Here is a 20,423-nt window from a genome sequence, read left to right on the forward strand (position 1 = left end):
TTTTTGTTAAATACAATATGCGTACACACGAGTTTAGAATAACTACCCTATTTATAAAAACTAAACCATTTGCATGCTCCATGCAAATTCTATATGTTCCCAAAAAGGGTAACTACCCTATTTATAGTAAAGGATCGAAGTCGGCTATGGAACTTATCCACTAAAGAAAAATAGTAAAAAAATACAATATCTCTTATTTTCAACTAGTAACTCATACTGGCATATTGCTGCGTGTAGGTTTGAGAGAAACTTATTCCATGCATGCAACACGTATTGAAATGATCTATAGCTTAGTCACCAGCATGCCATGCAAAGTTGACAACAAGACTTCTTGATAATTCTTATAAATTAGCAGCATGGGGGAGCTTATCAATATATAACCATGAACAAACAAGCTACTAGGTTTCTTGTGGAAGGTGGCTACTACACGTAGCAGGTGGTGTGAAGTTAATTAACAATGCAGCAAATTCTCGGGGTAGGTCCCTTAGATTTAAAATAATCTACAAATAATAATTTTAAAATACGGATTCTCACACATATAATCGTCTGACAGAACCGTGGTTGCGCTGCCATTATCACATAAAATTGATTTCATAAAAGGATAAGGATAACTTATCCAATCAAAATTCAACGAAATAAATTTATTAACTTACAGATAATACATACATACAACTAATATTCAATTATTATCTGATATAAAACAGTGTTATTTACTTATTATATCAGATAAAACAAAAATATAGTGTATAAATTGTGATCTTCCTAACACATTCTCATGAAGAATAACTCTATTTTGCACCGCTAGAGCCTGGAACCATGTGGCTATTATTATTATTATTTTCAAATGAGGAATTAGTTGGTAGTTTCGTCACGATAGACTACTATTTTGGGAATGAAAAAGATTGAGAGATGCATCTCAACCATCTTATAACCACCATCATATAATTTATCAGAATCAAAAATCAAACCCAAGACGTGCCTGAACCACGTGACCATCATTCCGTGTTACATATTTTTATTTTATTTTTGTTCAAATTCGGTGTGACAATTCACTTAACTAAACTTAGGATGTGGTTATAAATGTGGGGTGTTGTCGACGTGTCCAGATCCGATTAAAACATCTGATAAGGTATGGACGCTGGAGCCGCGTGCCTCGCTGTAACCAACGAAACTCGACCTCTCAACTTCCCCTGCTTCCCCCACCCATACAAAATCTCATTTCCAAACACGATTCATGTCAAAAAAATAAATAAATAAAAATCCCGAGATTGAGAAATAAGGGAGAAGAAGGAGAGTTTGAAAACGAATCCAAAAAAACCCAAATCAAATCTGAGATTATCCCAATGCACTACTGGGTTCGTTTTTATTTTTATGAACACAGGCATTTTCTCGGTTTGATTTGCGTGTGAGAAGAAAAAAATTGTGTATTGTTAGTCATTTTTTGTGATTTTTTTTTTAAATTTTTGTTGGGTTTTTATTGTTGTTCAAAGATGGAAATGGAGGTGGAGAAGAAGTATATTTCTGCAGAGGAGCTGAAGAAGCACAAGAAGCCTGGAGATTTATGGATCTCTATCCAGGGCAAGGTTTACAATGTATCCGATTGGGCGAAAGATCACCCCGGCGGCGATACGATTCTGTACAATCTGGGCGGCCAGGATGTTACAGACGCCTTCATCGCCTACCATCCCGGCACTGCATGGCAGTACCTCAAGAAATTCTCCACCGGAATTTATCTCAAAGATTTCGAGGTCTCCGAGGTGTCGAAAGATTACAGAAGAATGGCCACGGAGTTTTCGAAGGCGGGTTTGTTCGAGAAGAAGGGACACGGCGCTCTGTGCTCAATCGTGATCATTGCCATCATGCTCAACCTCGTCGTGTACGGAGTTTTGAAATCCGACAGCGTCTTGGTACATTTGATCTGCGGGATGCTTCTGGGGATGTTGTGGATTGAGGGAGCTTACATCGGACACGATTCGGGGCATTACCAGGTAATGTCGAGCCGATTTTACAACAACATCGCCCAGATTGTTGCCGGTAATTGCTTCACCGGAATCAGCATTGCCTGGTGGAAGTGGACGCACAATGCCCACCACATTGCCTGCAACAGCCTCGATTACGACCCGGATCTCCAGCACATTCCGGTTTTTGCTGTCTCCGCAAAGTTTTTCAATTCGATCACCTCGATTTTTTACGGGAGAGTTTTGACGTTTGATCCTCTGGCAAGGCTCTTGGTCAGCTACCAGCATTTTACATATTACCCGGTTATGATGGTGGGGAGGGTTAATTTGTTTATCCAGACATTCTTGCTCTTGTTTTCGAGGCGGAATGTCCCGAACAGGGGATTGAACATCATCGGAATCCTTGTTTTCTGGACATGGTTTCCCCTCCTCGTTTCGTGTTTGCCCAATTGGAGTGAGAGGGTTATGTTTGTGCTGGCAGCATTTGCAGTGACGTCGCTCCAGCACATCCAATTCACATTGAATCATTTCTCCGGCGACACCTATCTCGGTGCCCCCAATGCCAATGACTGGTTCGAGAAGCAAGCCGCGGGGACTATAGACATCTCCTGCTCAACTTGGATGGATTGGTTCTTTGGCGGCCTGCAGTTCCAGCTCGAACATCATTTGTTTCCGCGAATGCCTCGCGGACAACTTAGGAAGATTGCTCCAACTGTGAAGGAGTTGTGCAAGAAGCACAATTTGCCATACAGGAGCTTGTCCTTCTGGGAGGCCAATGTGTCCACAATTAGGACTCTAAGGAATGCTGCCCTTCAGGCTAGGGACCTGTCCAATCAAGTCCCGAAGAACTTGGTCTGGGAAGCTTTGAACACTCATGGCTGAGACTTGCTCGAGACCGTGTCAATATGTATTTACTGTCCCACAAACACACACATTGATTCGTTTACATTGCGATTGTTTTACAAGTTTGGGGCATCTATCTAGCACGAAGAAGATGATTATCTATCAGCTGCGTTTTGTCGATTGCGAATTTGGTATCATTTCGTTTGGCATTTCTCTTCTGCTATATTGATACAAAGTTATGGAGGTGTATCTCTCTGAGATTGTCTGTTTGCGTTGGTTAGGCCTTTTGTAATACTTGCGGATGTTAGTTTGATGAAAGGCAATTTCTTTACCAATTATCGATAATGTCAATAAATGTTCGATAACACGTCAAAAGACTCAAAGCGCTATACAATGCGCATGATATAGATCATGGTGTAAGATATCCATAATATCTCCATATTTACATCGAAATTTTTCGTATTTTTAGACTACCGATATTTTTTTGGACTACCGATATTTTCGATATCATCGATATTTTAGACTTTGCTAAATCACTCATGTATCTTACCATGCAATGTATAAAGTGTAAAATATTGTATTAATTCATTATATATAAATGGTTATAGTGTGTTTAAACTTCTTTCATTAATTACTACATATTTTCGGGGTGTGCTATCCACACACCCCAAATTACTTCTCACACACCTCTTGTTAATTTCTGTCCGTTGATTTTCTTCAATTCATCCGATCCGAGGGTCGAAAATTAGAAGGGTGTGTGAGAAGTAAAATGGGGTGTGTGGATATCACACCCCCATATTTTCTACACTCACAATGTTTGCCAGCTCGCTATATAATCATCTTAAATCAGTTATATCTATCATGCAATGAATTTCCTTCTAATTTTTTTTTATAAACTAATAGATAATTGACTAAATAAACATCCTGCAAAGTTTCAATAAAAATTTCCAAGTTTTTCTTACAATTTCCGTGTTTTTTATTCAATTTTTATCGATATCGATAATATCCTGATATTTCCATTGAAATTTCCTTGTTTTTGGACTACCGATATCATCGATATTTTATACCTTAGTATAGATATCTTAGAGCATCTTCTTTCAAAAGATAAATGTTAAATATTAATTTGATGACTAACGAGACAATATCATATTTTTTTTCTTTTTCTAACCGATATGTTTTTTGTTATAAATGATATTTGTATGATCCATTTTAAAAAGAAATCAATTAAAATAAATTTTCAAGATCTATAATCGATGTATTAATGAGATTCATACAATAAAATAATTAATAATTATTTGACATCACATTTTCTCATATGTCAAGTTTGACATATGAAAACTCATATGTCAATCGCTTGGAACTTGATTTTACTTTCAAATTTGATTATATTGTTGGAAGTTTTGAGACTCTTGTCCCACATTGGTGAAAACAAGATTCCAAAGTACCTTTATATATGTTTTGTCTTCTACAATATTAGTTATGTGTTGGACCACTTGGAATGGGAGTTGAGGCTTGGGCCACCATTTCTGTGGATTGGGCTTGATGATTATATCATAATATTAATATAAATTAATATTAATTAATCAAGACAAGGGTCTTGGGCCTTGGGGCCTAAGAATTAAAATTAATCTGATCAATTAGTTTTAATTTCGAATTAAGTTTTTAATTAAATTAATTAAAAACGTTTTGATTAAAGATATTGTTGACCCTAGAAACTACCAAGCCTACGTGGCGCACAGGCCGAGTAATCTATAAGCTAACTACGTCCTTCGGTGAATGCGGGGCGTGCCAACTCGTCGGCCGAGCGGCCGAGGAGTAAATTTTGTTGATGTTGCGTTGGGTGCGCGGCTGACTTCTGCGTCTTGCGATTGTGGCCGAGAAAGGAACACGTCTCGACCTCTTGGGCTCTCGAACCTGAAGACAAGGTTACTATTCTTACGAAGTTCACGAGTCGTCGTCATCGGATTCAGTCACAGTGATGTTATTCGTCAGAGTAAACTCACGCCGAATCAACACCAGAGTGTAAGGGCACAAATACTCAAAGCAAATATAAGTTTTAATGGTGAACGTGGTTCGGCCGTCCGAATGCCGAACTCTAAATCCCACTTGGGAATATCCAATCATAACATAACTCGGCGAGCAAAGCGCCGAGCTCGATATACCGTAACACCTCACTTCGCCGAGAAGGCTAATGAGATGACCTCAATCAATAAGGATCCGGAAATCCTCCTCGACTGAGACTTGGATAGGTAATCAACCGCTCTCGCCGCAGTGCTGTTGATGCCAACGGAAGATACTGCGAGATCGACTGATTCTACGGTGACAGAGCTATCTATGCTGACTTAAGATATCACCGGTTGCTTCCACAGTGCTGTTGATGCCAACGGAAGATGTGTCAGCGAAAAAGAAAGAAAAAATCTCAAGTTGTTGAGAGTTTGCGCAGGGCAGTTTTGTATTGATTTGCAGGGGGCCTTCAATGATGCGCAGTCTCTTCTATTTATAGCAACGGCTCCCCCCAAGGTCGAGTTAAAAACCTACTCGGACTAGGTCTTCTTCTCCTGATCAACACCAACTCGACCAATCCTACTTTCACTAGGATTGTGAACCTAGTCCTTAACCGAGCCGGATTCGCTTCCGGGTCTTGCCGAGACTCCTCATTGCATTAGGACTCGACTTCTTGCGTTATGACCTAGCCGACCTAGGTTTGGAGGCCCACGTACTAAACGATTCATGGTATTCTTGTCGCAAGGCCTTCCGGGCCGAGAATGATTCTATACTCGGCCCAAACTATTATTTTGGGCCCAAACAGATACAACCTTTTGTAGAGAGTTGTAAAGCTTCAGATACATCCAAAAGGTATTTGAAGAGGTATGAAAGAGCCTATATAACTGGAGTCCTCAGTTCATCATCTCATCATCTTTTCTTCTTTCTTTTCTTCCGTACAAACTTTCCAGAGAGAGTAAACACACAAAGCAATTCGCTAGAATTCTATAATCCAGTGCGGGTTGTAGGATTAGGTAGTTGTATCCTGATCGAGCAGACGTTATAGAACCACAAGCACAAGAGTGGGACGGAATTACTGTTCGAAGGACATAGCTTTTACGCTAGCCTCTACCTTCTGTAATCAAGTTAGTACTGTTGATATTCTTATATTAATTTTTGTATTTATTGTATACTTTTCATTCTGTATAGCAAGTACTTTTTGTGAAATAAAATTGTGAATTTCAAGTTCTGTTTATTTCTGTTATATTGTTTATTTCCGAATTATTCTCCAACATACATAATTCTACCTAGAATTTAACATCTCCTTTAAGGATGATCTTATCGATGTAATATCGACACCGTTCATCTGTGTAGGGTGTGCATGCAAAGGCATATGAGTGCCATTATAACAATCTGTAGTGGGAAGAGTCTAATCAGTATTTAGTAGTAACACACCTCTCTCTCCTCTTCTGAGAGACTTTCAATATAACAGTACACTGTCATCGTGGTATCAAGTCCGTATCCAAAATTAACGTTTTCAAGAATTAAAGAAAAGTTGGTCGTGACGTGATTTTTTTCAATCTGTAGGCCACAATTTATGCAGGCAAATATAACTTTCACGTTCTGTGGTGGAGAAATTTTCTTGAACGAAAGACAAGCCGACAACCTTAACTGTAGTTTTCAAATGGCTGTTGAGTACCTTACATTTTCTCAGAGAACGTAATTTTCAATTATGTTATATTTATTACATATATTTGTACTAACTATTTAATAAAAAGTAGATTTTACCAACATATATGAGTTTTATTTTTAAAGAAAATTTGAAATAGATCTAATTTTATAGGTCTATATTTTAAATAGATTCAATTTTTAATGATTTTTAACTTTTAAAATAGGTTCAATTTTTAATTACTTTAAATCCATATCAAAATACCCTTTTTTTATTAAAAAAAATAATACAAAAGATAATAGACTAGTATTTTGGTTTTCAAATGTACTTAAGACTTTTTGAAGAAATGTGGGTCTCGCGGTCAAAGAGACTTAACACCCACTCTAATAGTAAAAATTTGAAAAGAAAAAAAATTATTATTATTATTTTTAAGTTTTCTTTGAAGTGTGGAATTACTCAGGCCCCACTAAAAATTAATCATATTTTTCGAAGTGTGGACATCTCAGATTTTGGGAAAAAAAATAAGAGAGATTATATTCACACATACTAAATTACTTCTTCCACATTTTTTTAATTTTTTAATATTTTTCTATCAAATATTAGTGGTGTGTAGAAAATATTAAAAAATTTAAAAGATGTGGAAGAAGTAATTTGGGGTGTGAATATAATCTCTCAAAAATAGTCCCCATCATAAGATTAGGATATTATTAGTATTTGCCTATACACTTTATACATATATCTCTCAAAAAAAAAAAAAAAAATCCCAACACTTCTTACATATATTTCTTGAGCAAAGTAGGAAACTGATTGCTCATCTATCTATAAGCTGTCTTGAACTTTTACACAATCTGTGGAGCCAAAAATATTCACTAGGCGACACGTGGACTTTTGGACAAAAGAGGACAAAAATACCCTCGAGGCATACCGGGTTTCCTACACGCGAGCAGTAGAGAATCATTTTTTCAACCAAGTCAAAAGTGCCCAAAATAGGTATCAACTTAAAACCTAATTTATTCATATATTTCCCATTTCATTATTTAGCTAATCAATTAGCTAAATAATATACTTATTCCTTTCATATTTCATAAAATCATAATAATTGACTAATTAAGGGATTAATTACCTAATCAATCCCTTAATTGTCAATTTGAAACATCCACTCAAACCTAAAAACACAAGAGGGCCGGCTATCCCATTGAAAAACCTAATCCATTACCTTTTTTCTACCTTTTCCCACCATTTCTTCCTTTTTATTAGCCAATTATACAAAAAACCACCAAAACATTCATTTTATGTTTAATAGCCAAATAAATTGGCTAATTAAACCTAAAAACCCTAGCCACCTCCTATCCCTATAAATATACTCCCATTCTCACCAAAAAGCTATTTCCAACACTTTGGCAAAAATCCCAAAATTCTCTAAACACTCTTTCTCTCTAAATTCTAACTTTGGCATCGGAGGTTCTTCGGCCAAAGCCCCCCCCCATTCATCGTGGGCGCGTGAGGCTCTTGGCCTTAACCTAAGGTGTTAATTGTTTTGTAGGTGCAAAATCGTCCAAGATCGAGAAGGAAGAAATTTGCATCCACAAATTGGTGCTTTCATTGAGAGTTGAAATCCATACTCGTAGAAGACTCTCGCACAAAAAAGGTTTTTTCTTTATTTTCTAGTCCATTTGAATATTTTTCATACGTTCTTATTATTAGAATTTTTTACTTGCAAAGGTTCTTTGATAAAACGTATAAGCAAAATATAATGGCTAGAAATTTAGAAAATTCCACAAGTGAAAATTCTAATGTTCAAGAAATGGGATTGCGGAGATCCGTGAGGCTAAACGCGACAATAAGGGGAGCGGCATCATCATCACGAGCTTCAACCATGGGAACCACCGTGGTGGCTACTTCGGTAGCTACCCGCGGCGAGGTCCATGGTGCCTTCACCACGGCCACCATGGGAACCACCGCGGTGGCTACTTCGGTAGCCACTCGTGGCGAGGTCCATGGAGCCTTCACCACGACCCGGAGATCCGTAAGGCAAAATGCGACAATAAGGGGAGCGGCATCATCACCACGAGCTTCCACCATGGGAACCACCGTGGTGGCTACCTCGGTAGCCACCCACGGCGAGGTCCATGATGCCTTCACCACGGCCACCATGGGAACCACCACGATGGCTACTTCGGTAGCCACTCGTGGCGAGGTCCATGGAGCCTTCACCACGGCCCGAGCCGTGCCATCCAAGGCTCACGGTACCAAGACCACGATCCAAGCCGTGCCATCCAAGTTCACGTGGACCCAAGCCCAAGCCTCGCATTCACATGCACCGCGCATTGAGCAGCCTGCTCCCGTGATCCAGCCTGCTCCCGTCGAGCAACCCACTCCCGTGGCCCAGCCTGCTCCTGCCAAGCAGCCCACTCCCGTGGCCCAGCCTACTCCTGCCAAGCAGCCTACTTCCGTGGCCCAGCCTGCTCCCGCCAAGCAACCTGTTCCTGCCAAGCAGCCTGCTTCCGTGGCCCAGCCTGCTCCCGCCAAGCAACCTGCTCCTGCCAAGCAGCCTGCTCTCGTGACCCAGCCTGCTCCTAACGAGCAGCCCACTCCCGACGAGCAGCCCACTCTCAAGGCCCACACTGCTCCCGTGGCTTTCCAAGCAGCCCAAGTCGGCCCAAAACTATCTCAACCATCTGGACCTACCATCGAGCCGGGGGCATTCTCACCACATTTTTTCGCGGATTTGACATTTCCCAACTCAAATCTCGCGCCCGGAGTCTACCACCCTTCCACTGCTCAAGGAGGCGCATTCATTCCAAGCTCTTCCAATCCAAATGGCGAACAACACTTGTCTCGACAAGTCATAGAGTTGACGAGCGCCCTTGCACAACAGACAACTTTGGTGAATCAACTTTTGCAACGCATCGGGATCCAACGTGCCCCGGACGAGGTATCCCGAAGTAGGACAAGGGCAGACGAACCTTTCCAGCAGCATCCCAGCAAGCAGCCATTCGACCAGCCACGAGCTGAACGTTCAGGCAGTGTACATTCCCGATTGGGCCCCCAAGATAGCGTATACTCCCGTTTTAGCGCGCGGAGGAGCGTGTACTCTCGACTAGGCCAACGGATGAGCATACATTCACGGTTGGGGTCACACTCCGATAGTCAACATGAGCAACCTTCCAGACAAAGTGTTCATTCGCGGCTAAGCCCACAAGGAGCATCATCCACCTCACATCAGAGTAGGCAGCACGACGGACGGAGAGAAGCAGTCACTCAATCCAGCTCAAGTTCAACCAGCAGCCTGCGAAGAACTCGCTCACCTGCTAGGAATGCACCATATGCACTGCATATGCGGCATAGACGAGCCAAACACATGGAAAAGCAGCTTAGACCAGCAAGTCATGGCTGGGGGCAGCCGAGAGCTGCACTACCCCAACAAAGGCAAATTCAGGAAGAAGTAAAGAGACTCTTGACCAAGCAATTGCACGATTTCCAACGCAATGAGGTCACCAACGAGGCACTACGACGGAACATAACCAACATAAGCAGGTCACCCTTCACGGACGAGATCGAGCAGGCAGAGCCTCCACGAGAGTTCAGCATGCCACATTTCACATCTTTCAAAGGGGATGAAGACCCGGAGAGACACTTAAAGCGCTACCGAAGCGCAATGATCCTTTATCGAAACAACGATGAGCTTATGTGCAAGATATTCGCCACCACTCTACAAGGCGAGGCGCAAGATTGGTTCTACACCCTGCCGCCACAATCCATCCGGAATTTCTATGAACTTTCTTTGGTTTTCACCAAAGAATATTCATCCTATCGCTCGATCAAAAAGAAATCTGATCATTTGTTCAACGTCAAGAAGAACCCAAAGGAGTCACTTCGCGACTATGTGAGGAGGTTCAAAGTAGAGAAGGCAAAAATAGTCGGATGCAACGACTCGATAGCTAGAGCAGCCTTCCAAAAAGGACTTCCAGCAGACCACCCGTTATTCGGAAAATTGATCATGAAAGAAGATCTAACTCTGGCAGACTCTTTTGCTTTGGCAGAGAAATATGCACTTTGGGATGAGGCTCACCAATGCACATTCAAGGACTTGAAGAAGTACCCGACATCACCTCCCTAGAAGCAGCGGAGGACTTATTCACATGTTTGACGGTATCTAAAGTAGCAATAAGCTCTACCATCATGCGAGAAGAGATGGGGGCCCGACTACCTGTATTCCACAGTTACCTGTATTCTACAGTTCAAAAGCTCTCCTCGATGTTATTAAAAATTCAAAAGCTAACTTTGGCGATAGTTGTTGCAACCCAGAAGCACAAGTTTTACTTTCAAACGCATGCAATTATCCTAATGACGTACTATTCTGCCCAATCCAGACGCGCGACGATAAAGGCGTAGACCCTGGCGGATGTAAAGTTTTCTGACGAACGCAACACTGGAAGGACACACTCAAAAGCAAGTTTTGTCCTCGTCACCCTAAAAGATTCTACATAGGAGCAACATGTACCGGCAATTGAGTACCATTTCTTGCTGCGCATCACACGGCCCTAGCCGACCCTTGCTCAATGATTCAACTCTAGAGTGGCCCAATACCGGCAGTTGAGCATCTCCTGTTGCGTATGACATGGCCCCATCTCCACAGCTCCCTACTGCGCCTTCACGCCGAGCCTAGGTGACGCAACAGAGCGGCCCAACGATGCCTCATAAGTAGCCGAGCACACTCTAGCTGCGCCTACTCCACCCGATGGAGACTTCTAGCATTTGCATGTCGACGGCGCAGAAAAGCCTTCATCACTGCCGGCAGAGAAGGCTCCAAAAAGATGGATCTCATCTGGGAAGGTCCGTACAATATCAGCAGAGTAGGGGGCAAGAGTAATTACACCCTCACCACCATGAAGCGGCAAAAAGATTGAAAAAAAAATGGATGGCCTACAATCTGAAGAAGTACCATGTGTGACCTCCCGCTACATCAAAACCTGAAGACTCAATAAGCTTGACGGGCACCACCTCACAAGCTGAGGACTATCCAGTTGTTATGCAGTTCCTCCTTACAGCTAAAGTTCTCGCTCGTTTCACTCGTTTTTCAATGAGGAATTTAGAAGTAATCACAACTTGGCTTGGCTGCATGCTTACAACAACTAATCACTCTTACACTTCAAAAGAAGACTGCACCCTTCTTAAGGACTCATCGCAGGAATTGCGCCCCCCGAGGGACCAACCATGCTCTCCAGTGCGAGAGGGTAAACCAATTCTCCGACACCCATATGGGTCAGCTCTCCAAGACGGGAGGATAAACTTTACACTCCGAATATCCAGACGTGGATGAGCCTGGCTGCCCTAGTATAACTAGATGCACGATGGCTTGCGCCGGGATTCCTAGAAGTAGCCGCAATGGTCTTTTTCAAGGTTTAGCTAACTGAAGGATTTTGGGTCTCTTGGCCTAATCCGTGGGGAACCGGGCCCTAGAGACGGAGATGGCACATTACACAGTATATCCGATGGACGGCTGCCCTGGAATCCTAAAGCTGCTACCGAGTGCACTAAGGTAGCCTACGGATTCCGGAAGACTGCCTACGACTTGCCCTTCGAGCAGTGAAGCCGCACTAGACTTATACAACCGCACATTCTTGTGAAAGGTTAGACAAGCTAGCGCGCATATACGAAGTTTTATCCACTGCCGACATGCTACGTAGTCGATAAGCTTCACCTCTGCCAAGCGCGGAACAACCTACACCAAGTCCTAAAGTGTTGTGATACTTGCTACGCAACCTACGGAATTGAAGAAAGTCAAAGTTAACAGCCTAGTGGTTATGCGGACTTGTCTGCTTCTGTAAGTAAGGCATCCGGCTGCCAACCCTATGGCTAACAACTTTGCAAAGTTCTACACCAACACATATGGCTGCATAGGCTACGCGAGTTTGTCTACTTATAAAAAAGTAGCATGCCTGCCACTGGTCTATCAAGTCTAAAGGTTAGGGCATGAACAAAAGAAGTGAAGATGAAGAAAAACGAAGGAAAACATGTTTATAAACAACTAGCAAAGGTTGAAGGAGTTCAAGCAAAACAAAAGCTACAAGGAAAAACAAAGAAAATCCTAAAGGCTACCTAAAATACTACACTACAGCAGCTTGGACATTCCACGACTACTCGGTCGCCACACCTTCAACAGCCGTAACGCTCTTAGCAGCGGCATCATCCGGCGCTTCACCCCCGGCTGCCCCAGTCTGGGCACTAACTTCTCCAACTACTTCACCAATGGAAGCCTTAAAAGTAAAAGCAAGTAAGTCTTCCGGAGAAATAGAGAAGCTCATCCACTCTCTTCTTAGCATAAGTAGCGAAACGAAGCTCAGAAATTGCAAGCTTAAGATCTTGAATCTGAGGCGAATCAATCTCAGCAGCAAAGGGAGCAGGCTTTGGCGCCACTTTAGCAGCAGAGTCCACCTTACCACTCTTCATAATAGCAAGTCTCTACAAAGGTGAACCAGACTTGGCTCCCAAAGAACGTCCTACAGACTTCGGCACTGGGGGCATGATAAAACCTTTACGCTGAGTAATCTTATCCACAATTGTACTAGCCATTCTCAACATGGAAGACGCCACATGCTCAGATCTAGCAGCCTTACATTTCTTCCCATTGGAAAATCATGTCAATCACATACCTCTCGGTAGCAAGCGGACCCTCATGAGCAGCAGAAGAAGTCTTCAGTTTTTTCTTAACTGGCATCTCATGAGCAGGCGGGGAAGATCTCTTCTTTCCATCTTCATTCATAGTAAGCTCCACGACAGCGATCAGACGAGCCAATGCATCCGCCTTGATCCTCTTTACCTCCTCTTTCTGGAGCAGCCCACATTTCTTTCGGCAAAGAGGACTAAGCAGCCAACGACATTCATGGTACTCAGCAGGGGAGCTCAACCCAGCATTCCAACAGGCAGGAGGCCTGCATGCCCAACATTCCAGCAGCCCATGAGACCCGCAATCTCCTTATTTCTCTCAATCACCAGCCTGGCCCGAGTCAGGTCCAAGAGCCCAAAGGACATGAGCCATGCGGCTCGCCTAGCACTGCGCCCCAGCGCCACAATCCGCGACCCTAGTTGCACAAGCTGCCTTTTGGCTCAAGCCAAGCCAAGCTGCCCAAGCAGTGGTCCCTGCCACAACATCTCCTCGGCCCATGCCGAGCCAACTCCTGGCCCCTGCCAGCCGATGTGCCGCACCACCCCGACGGCTGCCCCGCAATAGCACTATCCAAGAATAAGGCAAGAAAAATTAAATTTTTCTTACATCGGTGCGGCACGAAGAAGACGAAGAAAGCAACGAAAGACGGTCCTTTGCACAGGCAAGATGTAGAAGATTGCTAGAGGAGGGGGAACAAATATCCTCTAAGCTATCTCTCTCTTGTAGGGTAGAATAAATCGCTCTCCAAAGTTGATTTAATAACTCACTTAAGGTGGACTTAAATAGGCTTTGAGAGAAATTTATTTCCCTTTCCTAGAAGGATCTAATTTCCTATTAAAGAGAGAATCAACATCAAAATAGGAAGCAGTCTTAAGTTTCCTAAAGCAAGAAGATCTCTACACCTGTTGCCCTTTTTTGCGAGCAGCCCAACAGGTGTGGGGGCATTTGTGGAGCCAAAAATATTCACTAGGCGACACGTGGACTTTTGGACAAAAGAGGACAAAAATACCCTCGAGGCATACCGGGTTTCCTACACGCGAGCAGTAGAGAATCATTTTTTCAACCAAGTCAAAAGTGCCCAAAATAGGTATCAACTTAAAACCTAATTTATTCATATATTTCCCATTTCATTATTTAGCTAATCAATTAGCTAAATAATATACTTATTCCTTTCATATTTCATAAAATCATAATAATTGACTAATTAAGGGATTAATTACCTAATCAATCCCTTAATTGTCAATTTGAAACATCCACTCAAACCTAAAAACACAAGAGGGCCGGCTATCCCATTGAAAAACCTAATCCATTACCTTTTTTCTACCTTTTCCCACCATTTCTTCCTTTTTATTAGCCAATTATACAAAAAACCACCAAAACATTCATTTTATGTTTAATAGCCAAATAAATTGGCTAATTAAACCTAAAAACCCTAGCCACCTCCTATCCCTATAAATATACTCCCATTCTCACCAAAAAGCTATTTCCAACACTTTGGCAAAAATCCCAAAATTCTCTAAACACTCTTTCTCTCTAAATTCTAACTTTGGCATCGGAGGTTCTTCGGCCAAAGCCCCCCCCCATTCATCGTGGGCGCGTGAGGCTCTTGGCCTTAACCTAAGGTGTTAATTGTTTTGTAGGTGCAAAATCGTCCAAGATCGAGAAGGAAGAAATTTGCATCCACACAATCCAGTAGAGATACAATACAATTTTAATTCTATGTTTGTCTATATTGTGTTGCGTTTTGTTTTATAAAGTACATTCTTCTCATGTTGGTCTGCTTTAGTTTGTAGGACTACCTTTTTTTTCCCAGGTTCTATTATAGGCAATCGAACGTGCATTGTTCAACGGAACCAAACTAGGCCCATGTACAGGTTTAAAAAGAGCTACACATGTATTCCAGTATAGGCATCAGCGTCACACGTGCTCTACGCCACTTAATTTGTGTTATTTACGTGTTAGACTAAAAATCAAAATTTATATTCAAATTCTATACAATTTTTTTTTTTCTCATGATGCATGGGGAAAAAGGTAATTTTGAGCTATTCTATAATAAAAACTTGTAATGGTTGAAATCAAGTCAATTTTGTTTCCACCATGAGTTATGCTTAATAGCAAGAAATACAAAACATCTTGCTTTGGCATAGGATATGGTGGTATTTTGGATGAAGGTTTGGTTAATTAGGAGGTTGTCAAGTTAATTAGAATGACTAAATCAATAATATTGTAGTCAAAGCATGGGAATGGGAAGGAGCATTAGTATCAAAAACACAAAATATTCTTATGATATATGTACGTAGAGAGTACACAAATTGACATCATAGACAACTAGAGTTGTCAATAATTTTAGGGGTGTGATATTAACAAATCCCTTTTTACTTCTTACACACCTTTCCAATTTTCGACCGTTGAATCAGATGAATTGAAGAAGATAAAAAAAACATAATTTAACAAAGGATGTGTGAGAAGTAAAAAAAGGTGTGTAGATAGCACACAACAATTAATCTTAGACATGGCTCTTGATGGAAGAGCTATAGTTGTCTTGGTACTTAGACCACAGCATAACTCCTCCATACTTGGAAGAACCCTTGATTGCTGGAAGCACTTTAGAAGTGAGATCACCCACGGGAATGAATCCACTTCCAGCAGCTGGCAGTCCTAGGAAGATCTTTGTCGCCGGAAAAGATCCCCGGACGAGTATTGGCATGGCGGGTTGTTGTAGAATTGCACCCAAACGTTGTCGAAAAGGCCCGTCTTTAGGGCACTTCCAACCCAAGCATCAGGGAAAGGACACTGAGGAGCCGCAGTGAAGTAAACTTTCTTCTCTTTATTACTATAAGCAGAGAGGAACCTTGCTAGGTCATCCCAATGTATGGGTGTTCCTCCCTCGATATCAAAATCAATTCCATCCAAAACGTCACCCAGCGGGCGCAATGAAGAGGTTCCCCCCAAAAAGTTATTCCACAAATACGTTGCTACCTGCCTAGCATCCTCTTTAGATGTAAGGTAGTAGCTCCCTGCTCCTCCTCCGATTGAAAGAATGACCTTGAGACCTTTCACTTGGCATGATTTAATGTCGGAGCTCAAACCGGTGCAGCCATTCATGTATGGATCGCAGTGTCCAGCCAGGTTGATCATGGGGGTCTGGCCATTGCCAAAAGTTGGAAGGAAAGCCAAGATGACATATTCATAGTTGCCTGTGGCACAAGTCTCCTCCAAGGTACCCTCATTCTCATTTTGTCCCCAGTAAATGGCAATGCCATCAGCTTTAGCTCCGAATTGTAGAGCTAGGGTTACTGAAAGGAGGAATGCTAGTGAAATTCCTAACTTTGGTGCCATAATCTGCACTAGAATTTGCTTAATATTTCTTGTTAACTTCTACTTTCTTGGTGTAGTGTTCGGATAAACATGTCATTCCTTCAATTTATGGGAGAAATTTGACCCCATCATTACTAGCCAATTATGAGGCTAAGCTCACCATTCTCACCCTTAATGTAGAAAATATTGTTTACTAAGAAAAATAAACAGAAAAATTGTGTAACAAGTTTGCCTGTATGTGAACAAACACGCATAAACGATTCATTCTAGCACAAATTATTATGTTAATAGCGGTTGATTTACCCAAACGGCTACTTAATTAGAAATCGAAATGAATTTCCACATGCACAAATATAGTCGTGTATTTAGGTCCCATGTACTGTACCCATGAATATTTTTTATAAGAAGTGGCATAAAATTCAATATATAAGCCAACAATAGGCTTCTCAGTACATTATAAGGAGATATCCTTCTCAATTAAATAAGAGTAAATTGTAGCAATGGTCCTTCAACTAAAAATTCATTACCATTGATCCCTCAACTTATCAAAATGTGTAGCTATAGTCATTTTCATCAAAATTTTGTCAAAATAAGTTATGTTGGAATAATCATTTATATAATTAGGGTCCCTCAACTCATCAAAGTGTGTAATTTTGGTCATTTTCGTCAATTACGTCAAAATTTTTGTCAAAACGAGTTATGTTGGAATGACCATTACTACAATTTGTTTAAAGTTAAGAGACCATTTCTCCAGTTGAATTAAAGTTGAGGGACCAATGATAATGTATTTTTAGTTGAGAGACCATAGCTGCATGTTTTGATGAGTTGAGAGACCAATGGTAATGAATTTTTAATTGAGAGACCATTGTTCCAATTGAGTTAAAATTAAGAGATTATAACTACAATTTACTCATTAAATAATCATGTACTACAATAGAAGATTCATCCAATCAAGTACAATAAAGAAAAGCATCCAAAGTGAATATTCCTCTACTCTTTATTGTTTCCACATTTCACCTCATTTTTTTCTTTAATAGTTCGAACAACACAGTAAGTACGATTCTACTCGGGGCACGCTTGTTAGCTACAGTTTCCATCTGTTTTGTAAATAAAAAATAAACAGTCATGATAGAATTGAAAAAAAGTACTATTTTGTTCTCAACTAGCAATATTTTTTTTTTAACAAGAAACAGTACAGTGGTAATAAATCCAGCTTATTATCCAGCCCAAAACCCATTATGAAATCTTTGGGCCTTACGACCCACTAATCCAAGCCCAATTCTAAATTTCATATCCCAGCTCGGGCCCCCATCACATCCTGGGCTCGACTCCGCTATAGCACAATATTGTCCGCTTTGGACCTCGATTACACCCTCACAGTTTTGTTTCTAGGAACTCACACAAGAACTTCCCAAGTGGGTCACCCATCATGGGATTGCTCTCGCACGAACTCACTTAACTTCAGAGTTCTGATGGAACCCGAAACCAGTAAGCTCCCAAAGGCCTCGTGCTAGGTAGAGGTGGGAATATACATATAAGGCTTACATGATCCTCACCCCTGGGCAATGTGGGATCTTACACTAAACCTGGCCCAAATCTGTTAAGCCTTCGACCTAAATGCCATAACCTATAATCCTGGCCCAAGTCCAATATGTTATCCAACCCAAAAATCCAATCTAAAATCGGCCCAATTCTTTGGGACATCTGAACTTGTTGTTGCACAAAATCAGCGAGGACTTTGGTACAACAGAAAGTGTTAAGTTTGTGACCTTCGCTAAATTGCTCCGGTCACTAGTATGGATAAATATGTAAATGGATAGAGATAGGGAAGCAAACACAAGATGTACGTGGTTCACCCAGATTGACTACATCCACGGAGTAGAGGAGTTCTCATTAATTGTGAAGGGTTTACACAAGTACATAGGTTCAAGCTCTCCTTTAGTGAGTACAAGTGAATGATTTAGTACAAATGACATTAGGAAATATTGTGAGAGAATGATCTCTATTTATAGAAGAGAGTTTCTAGTTTCATTCTGACATTGACACGTGTCGTGTTGTGATTGGCTTCTGATATTGACACGTGTCGCGCTATGATTGCTTCTGATGTCGACACGTGTCGCGTTGTGATTGGTCTCCTGGTTGGAGGGAAACTCTTATGAGTCATTGACGGTATAACATTGATCGGTGCTCAGTAGTTTCGGGATTGGTCAAGTATGGTACAAACAATCACAGACAAATACAAGGATGCCATTAGGTACATTGGTAACTAATAAATTAATCTGGAGTGAACTTCCACAATCATACAAACAAGAGTGAATCTCTAAACGGCTACAACAATATATAGTATATACCACATATTACCAAACTCATGACTTGCAAAGTTGCAGATGCCAATTAATAAAATTTTACAAAATTCTACAACAAAGCATAATAGTAAACTGAGTTTGCATAATTGGAGCATGCATTCAAATTTCAAATTCCAGAATTCCTGGAGTAAAAAAATCTAGAATTCCCACCAAAAATATGTCCAAAATTAGATAAATATATGTCAATTTATTTTCTAATTTTGTACAGGTCTTTTCTTTTTTTTTTTTTTTTTTTTCTTTTTTGAAACGGAAAGGAACACAACTACAGCAGGAAAGCCAACCAGGGGGCTAACACCACAGAGGCAAACAACAAGGACAGTGATGAGAGGGGATCCAACACACCGACGCACCCAACAAGGAAACGTCACCCCCGACATCACCAAAACAGAATTAAGGAGGGCAGGGAAGACCATCCTTATTCAAAACAAAGACCAAGGAAGATGGGGGCCTGTCAATCCAGACCCTAGAACCCATCTCAGGAAAAACCTGCGACGCAATGCAGTCAGCGGCACCATTGGCTGTTCTTGACACCCAAGACCAGCGACAAGACTGAAAAGCAGCACTCACCACTTTAACTCTTGTCAGAACAGGAAAAGCTTCCCAACTGCCGTTATCACCAACTCCTGAAAGCCAATCAATGGACTCCCGAGAATCCGACTCCACAATAACCGACTGAAAGCCCAAAGAAGAACCCAATTCACAACCACGCAGCAACGCAAGCGCTTCAGCCACTGCAACAGAAGGAGACGAGATGGCATATCTCGCCGCAGCCTTGAACTGACCAAAAGCATCTCGCACAACCACACCAACAAAGCCCGAGAGAGACGAACAAGACCAGCTTGCATCAACATTAATTTTTAAGAAAGGAGAAGGAGGAGGGCTCCAATGAGATATCAGACCACAACGGGCAGAGGGCCTGGAAGCACCCAATCTCGACCACCCCCTGGCATCCCAGTAAGACCAAATAGCAGAGGATATCCCGAACAAAACCAGCAAAGGATTAATAGGTACCTGATTAAACACAAACTCGCATCTTGTCCGCCAGATAAACCACACAGTAAACGCAACATAGGCGCTGACCCAATTCCTTTCCGCCGAGCCACCAGGTAAACGCGCACAGACCTCCAGCAACCAATCCGACCAAGAAGAAATACCTTCTCCATCAATCCTATAATTAAGGGCGCCACCGAACCAGATTACTTTCACCCAAGGACACTGAAGAAAAAGGTGTTCAATTGTTTCCTCATGACCATTGCAGATTGGGCAAATGGGGGAAAGGGAAACCCTCATTCGAAACAAATTATATCGAGTGGCAAGACCGCGATGCAGCGACAACCAAACGAAAAGACGAATCTTAGCAGGAACAGCCAGATTCCATACCATCTGCCATAGCTTTTTTGGTATATTGCGAGTCCTGGGCAGTCTATGATCCCGAGACGCAAGGGATCCCATTTGCAACCAACGATATCCCGACTTAACCGAGTACTTGCCATTCTTGCTAGCATCCCATATTAACCGATCCTTACACCTGAAATCACCAAGAGGCAGACATTTAATCGCAACTTGGGCCTCCTCAGAAATAAACGGCACAAGAAAATCAAGATCCCATTCCATCG

The 20,423-nt window shown here is 41.7% G+C and overlaps 1 protein-coding gene and 1 pseudogene across 1 annotated transcript; one reads left to right on the top strand and one right to left on the bottom strand.

The window, feature by feature from the left end:
* The first annotated feature begins 988 nt into the window (after positions 1-988).
* Positions 989-3,168, top strand: LOC103445236 (delta(8)-fatty-acid desaturase 1-like). The gene has a single exon (XM_008384233.4). The coding sequence runs from the start codon at positions 1,491-1,493 to the stop codon at positions 2,838-2,840; it is 1,350 nt and encodes a 449-aa protein (XP_008382455.3). The 5' UTR covers positions 989-1,490; the 3' UTR covers positions 2,841-3,168.
* Positions 3,169-15,629: 12,461 nt separating this feature from the next.
* On the bottom strand, positions 15,630-16,462 carry LOC103445237 (acidic endochitinase-like; annotated as a pseudogene).
* Between the last annotated feature and the right edge of the window lie 3,961 nt (positions 16,463-20,423).

Source organism: Malus domestica, chromosome 07 (assembly GCF_042453785.1).
Source record: "Malus domestica chromosome 07, GDT2T_hap1".
NCBI lineage: Eukaryota > Viridiplantae > Streptophyta > Magnoliopsida > Rosales > Rosaceae > Malus > Malus domestica.

Excerpts from the sequence above, each read along its gene's own strand:
- LOC103445236 (XM_008384233.4), top strand. The coding sequence starts at position 1,491 with ATGGAAATGGAGGTGGAGAAGAAGTATATTTCTGCAGAGGAGCTGAAG.